Below are 6,000 nucleotides of genomic sequence, written 5' to 3' on the forward strand. Positions count from 1 at the left end.
ATCTCTTCTACTAAATCAGCATCTAGGATCCTTATTGCAGAATTCTGCGCTATTTGCAATAGTGAATTCCTTTGAAGGCAGTGAAATATGGGATTCATCAAGCTTGTACCTCCATCCGATTTCTGAGGTTTCTGCATTGTATTGTAATCTTCACCGCTTCATAAATTCTGATTGCTTTTTCCATGCTCGCTGTGTCTCTGCAACTGCCATTGGGTGGGAAATAGGAAAAATGCAGCAATCTTTTTTTTTTTAAACAATATTGTAGAGACAATAAAATGGCAATTATAGTAATACATTGCTGCTTTGTATTTTCAGTGGTGGCCTGAAGGACAACGATGTGATTATAAGCATCAATGGACAGTCGATAAGTTCAGCCAGTGATGTCAGTGACATTATTAAAAAGGACAGTACGTTGAACATGGTTGTACGCAGGGGCAACGAAGATGTTATGTTAACAGTAGTTCCTGAAGAAATCGATCCCTAACCAGAAACATGAGCTGGATTTCATGTTTTCTTTTAACAGCATTGGACTGCTTATATTCTCTCTGTGCTGGTACAGGAAACGTTAGACTTCTGACCAACATTCTGCTTGTTCAGTGGATTAGTATTGGCCAACAGAGTAACTTCTAATAGGTTTAAGGTGCGAAGTCAGTGTAATTTCACATACTCCAGATGATAATTTTTTTCCTTCTGTATTATGTATGCAATGTATTCTTTACTGGCTGTTACATTCCCCGCTTAACAAATCGACGTTTGCTTCCCTGTGTTGAATAGATTTACCATTATTTCCGCTAAGATTTACACAAAACCCACGCACACAATGTGTGTTGTGGTATTCAGGTATTTATAGGTTAGCTGTGTTTTAACTGGAAATACCATTGTAAAGGAGTAGTTGGTTTAAAAGAAAACACAATTGGGGGAAAAAAAGTTTGGTTTATAAACACAAAGAAATCCCAACCAAAATAACCTTTTGAGGATCCCGTGCAGGATTTTAATACTATGATATTTTCCTAGTGTTATTAAAAGAATTCAACAGTACTTCTTGTGAGTGATTCATTTTACTTCCCCCTGTGGAGTGTTTTTCTTTGAACAGCACATCTGCCTGAAAGGATGTCCTGATGGTCTCGTTTTTATCATCATAAACCAAAACACTTATTTTTCAGTATGTGCTTGTATTTGCGCTCTTGTGCATCTGTTTTTCTTAGCATGGCTGGCTCGAATTTGTCATATTGGCTATTGCAGATTGCCTGTCTTCCAGATGTTTAGTACATTTTCCTTATTGTTTTAATTACAACTTCACCAATGCCTGAAATCTATTTGCCCACTATAGAAATGGTCATATTGTGGATCACAGATCCTATACCATTCTAGTTCAGATATCGGGTTGTTTGTAACTGTTGTAGATCTGGCCTTAAGCTCTTTCAAACAGGCTGTTTTATTCACAATCTTGAGTGCCGGTGTGCGTATGATAGGACCTGGTTTTGACTAGGATATTGGGCATTCCTCTAACATAGAGACTAATCTTTATGCATGTATTTATGGATGCCCTTCAAGCTTGGGTAGTGAATGGGATTGTCTTACTGTGAAGGAAAACAATCAACTACATTTAATTACAGTGCAATTACTCACTGCGTTAAACAATAGGCTAAGCAGCCTTTCCTTTCCTCTATTGAAATATGTATCTTAGAGAATAAATGCAAGGGCTATAGACAACTTTTGGTGACTGTCATTCCTAAACATGGTCTTCTTTTGAAAACTGCTTCTTAGTAAAACTCTTCAACTGGATAGCTGGCAGTTTATTATTCCACACAGTTACAGCAAGAAATCCTCTAGACCTGGATCCCTGACAGTGTTCTTTCTCCCTCCAGCTGTGTTTCAGTTCTGTTTCAGCAGTTTATCCCAATTTGGGGAGCCTCTGTATCCCTGAGCACCAGTGCCTGCCCTTACTCCCCTGGATCACTCTAAATTTACACAGCTATACAGTGTATTGACCCTTGACATGACTGAACACCTCATTACTGATTTACTTGTTCCGTCACTGTGGTAAATCACCCATGTCTGAAAATCTGCCAAGATATTACAGTGCCAAGCGCTGAAGGTCTGCAATACTTTCTAGCCTGAAAGATGCAAAGTAGAATGATCTTGCGGAGTTGCTTTGTAGTATATTTGCACTGGAAGTTCATCTTACTGATGTTGATTAATGTTTCAGCTTCCTGTTGAAGTGGTATTGTATTTTGTTGAACATCCCGTGTAGTGCGTAGTGGGGTGACATACAGCTCTCAGCAAAAATGAATTAAAAAATCACCTACCTTCTCTGCTACTGCACCCAACTAGCAAAAATTAAGCTAAAGCCCCAAAGCCAGGAAATTGTGTTTAAAACAAGTTATTTTTCATCTGCCTTTTTATTTCAAAACAAGTGGTTGCATAATTTACAGAGCTGGTTGATTCTCTTTGTTCCTGTTGTTTGTTATTGTGGTCTCTTAATATGCTAAACCATTAATATTTTTGCTTGGTTTCTAGCTAGCTACTTTTGAGCTTACTGATGATGTCCTTGCAACGACAGCTAGCACAGCACATCTTTATGCCTGTGCTTTACACAGATACTACTGTGAGGCATAAATGCCTCAGGACAATGGCTCTGGTTTTGCATGTGCATTAGGAAAGAGGCAAATGAACTTGACTGCTGTTCAGTAGTTTTCTTGCACCACTGGGATTAGTGAAGTATTTGACCAGATTTCTAGCCCGTAGCTCCATCTAGTGGGACGCACAATGGTCTCTTACTGCAGCCACTCATTTTCCATCACATATTTGAAAGTTATTTTCTGATTTATCTTTTTTTATTTATAATTTTTTTTGCATCAGATATTCACAACCACATGCATATCCTGAAAAATGTTTAGAATTTACTCTTCCAGTATCCAACCATGTTTGCAGCTACCCAGATGGTTTCTTACAATCAAAATTGTCTCTACATGTTTAAGTATTTAAAATAAGATTACTGATAAGCAGAGGCACAGAAGCAAAGTTTGTCTTTAATACAATTAATTAGCATGTATTTTTGATGTATTATTGGGTTATAGATTTGGAACGGTTTTTATTCTTTGTTGCTTCAACACTCAGTTCTTTTCCAAAGTGCAATTGAAAATACTTTGTACAGAATAGCTTTGGCACAGTTTGTATAAATATCAGTTTCCTGGAAATTTGAGCAAATGTTGGATGCTAAATCAGGGAAATTCTGGCTTGATTTTCAGTATTTTGGAATGTCTGAAATGGAAACTGGAATTGCTGCATATGTGATGCTGAGTAGATGGCTACATGTGGCTACACTCAGAGGTAGTTTTGAAAAGCTAGTTCACTTATTCCATGAGGGAAATGTCTTGAGCTCTAAAAGTAATGATCATGACTAACAATTGTCTGGTTTCTGTGGCTTATATGCCAGGCAGTAAGGTCCTGTGGTTTCAATACCAGAGAACCTTTTTTTTTTTTTTTTTTTCCCCCCATCCCTCCCCATAACTCTTGTATTTATGTTAAGGAAGCTGAGGGTGTTTTTAAAACCACATCTGTCCAAATTACAGTGAGACAGACATCTAGTAGGGCATTAGATTATATGCATGTTCTTATCGTATATCAGAAAAATACTGTAGAAGCGATTAAAACTGGAGTTGCAGATATCCAGGAGAAATAGTGGTGATCAAGAAGTTATTAGTCACCAATCTAGGGCAGTGAATGATGAGTGCCACCGAGTATTTCTTTGCACGCGATGGTAGGTCACTGGTGAGGTTCTGGGGATCTCCTTGATTGAATTATATTTGAGATTATTCCTGCTGCTCCTAAATTCCTGTATTACTTCCCACTGTTTCCTCTTCTACCCAGAAAACATGGATGTGACTTGGCATCCTTTACTCAGTTTCCCCCCTCCCTTTGCTCTAACTCCCTCCCCATTAGTACTGCTGATGACTGTCGGCGAAAGGAAACCAAAGTCACAGCCGGGGCTGACGTTAAGTCAGACTTTGAAGTTAAATGTCAGCGAGCTGTTGTGAGGCTTTCTTCACACTGAGAGGCAGAAACGTCCCAAAGAGAGAGGAAGGAGCCAGGCAGAGAAGTGATGGCTAAAGGTCTGCTTCACTTTGCTCTATCCTCAACTTCAGGATGCAAACCTCAGCTCGGCAACCTCCCATCCGGACCCCAAAATTTGACCAGCATCTGATAAAGTGATCCGGAGGTGAAGGGATTGGTAGCATCACTCATAACGCGAAGGCCGTTGTCATTCTTGGCTGTATAGAAATGCGTAGCAGGCAGCTTTGCTGATTTTACATTCGTAGTGCGCTGTGCATCTGTACATCCTGCACTGTGTGTCCAGCTGGGCTGTACAGATGTCTGACACACACCCCATCTATTTTGTTCTCAACCCTCAAACTCCATTCTCTTGTGCAAGATGCTGGGAAGTCAGGGCTGGACCCACTAGGCCTCAGGATTTCAGCCAGTTTAGCCTCTTTGTACTCTTACTCTGTATATATGCAATACATTGATTTGTTAACTGTTATTATTGCACAAAATCACTGCTAAAACCAGTGCATATGTAATTTGACAGAGAAAGTGAGGAAGGAAGCTACTGGAGCAGCTCATCAATTTAATCTGTCTGCATTTTCTGGGAAGTTTTCCTCCAGTTTTCATGGTTATATTTAGCGGTCAGGGTACTGCAGTATCTGTCCCCACAAACTCTCTGAGGAAGTGGATAATAATTAGGAATTTATTAGAAAGAAAATGAGTCAGAGCTAAAGCATGGGAGGCAAATTTACTGAATTTGGTAAAGAATGAACTTTTGTAGCTTGGAAATACTGCAAGACATGCTGGAGAGGAAAAATTTTTTTTTTCTGTCCATTCCTTTTCTGTTCAGTGTTTATGCATGGTGATTTTCAGAAAGTTTGCAGTGTGAATATCTGAGAGAAATGGACTATGTTACAGCAGTGTATTGCTGCTGGAACATGCTCCTTCAGGTTTCTGTGGCTGTCGCTCTAAGCAGTAGCAATTAACTGATCTCCTGAACCTGCTAGAAAACTGCCGCTTATGTGAATTACCATCTTATAGTGGGTGTGGATACAAAGCTATCGATGCATCAAGAAGGGAACGTGTCTGCCTCAGTCTATGGCATTAGAGCACCGTGCAATGGCAGCTGCTTGGTTTATCTGTACCTGTTGTTGCTGGACTCATTGCACAGACATGGCTCAAATGGTCTAGCTCTTCCACGCAGCAACTTCCCATGAGTGACTCTGAAAAACAGAAAATTGTTTGAAGTCAGTTGTGATGAAGAGTGGTTATGGAAAACCATGTCGGTTGATTTTTATTTTTTTAAAATACGGAAAGGATTTTCTATTCAACGACTCATGTACAAATACCTTCCCTGAATAATTAAAGCAGTTGGTCCATCTTACTAATAAAATGAGACCAGTCTCCCTTGTCTTCCTCCATTCCATTTCTTTCATAATCTTAATTCACATTCACTATTTTTTTTCTTAGGCTTATACTTTTAACTGCTATTAAACCAAACAGGCTTATCACAGCACTGAATCTGATCCTGCAGTTTGCATTTTTATGTGCTCCCTTGCTTTCATTTGAAGCCCCATAGCATGCAGAGTTTAACCACCATTACTTAGGACTAATTCATCCCATCTTCTTTTGAACTCCAAGGTAACCTTGCAAACTCAGATCTTTTCCAGCTGATGACTCTCTTTCAGCACTCACACAAGAAGCGAAGTTCTGCATCAACCTGTTTGCCCCTGTTGAATTTTGGGGGCAGATGGCACACACAGGGTTGTCGCGTTTCTTCTGTCTCCTATTCATGGGTTAGGGCAGCTTCCAGCAGAAGCGTAGCCTTCCTTTCCCCTCCGGAATGGGGCTGATGGTGCAGATCACTGCTCTGCAGAGGAAAATACAGGTGTAAGTTACTGGTTGAGAAAGCTGTGATTTAAGCTGTGTCCCTGCAGTAGCTGTGGGGGCTTG

The 6,000-nt window shown here is 39.9% G+C and overlaps 1 protein-coding gene across 2 annotated transcripts in view; it reads left to right on the forward strand.

Moving 5' to 3' along the window:
- HTRA1 (HtrA serine peptidase 1) overlaps nucleotides 1–1,038 on the forward strand; it is a 34,081-nt gene extending 33,043 nt beyond the window's left edge. For both annotated transcript variants that reach the window (XM_069797162.1, XM_069797163.1), the window contains one exon: nucleotides 316–1,038. In XM_069797162.1, the coding sequence (XP_069653263.1) occupies nucleotides 316–484 (169 nt within the window). In that variant the 3' untranslated portion in view covers nucleotides 485–1,038. The remainder of the gene's footprint in view (nucleotides 1–315) is intronic.
- The last annotated feature ends 4,962 nt before the right edge of the window (nucleotides 1,039–6,000 follow it).

Source organism: Haliaeetus albicilla, chromosome 11, assembly GCF_947461875.1.
Source record: "Haliaeetus albicilla chromosome 11, bHalAlb1.1, whole genome shotgun sequence".
Lineage (NCBI taxonomy): Eukaryota > Metazoa > Chordata > Aves > Accipitriformes > Accipitridae > Haliaeetus > Haliaeetus albicilla.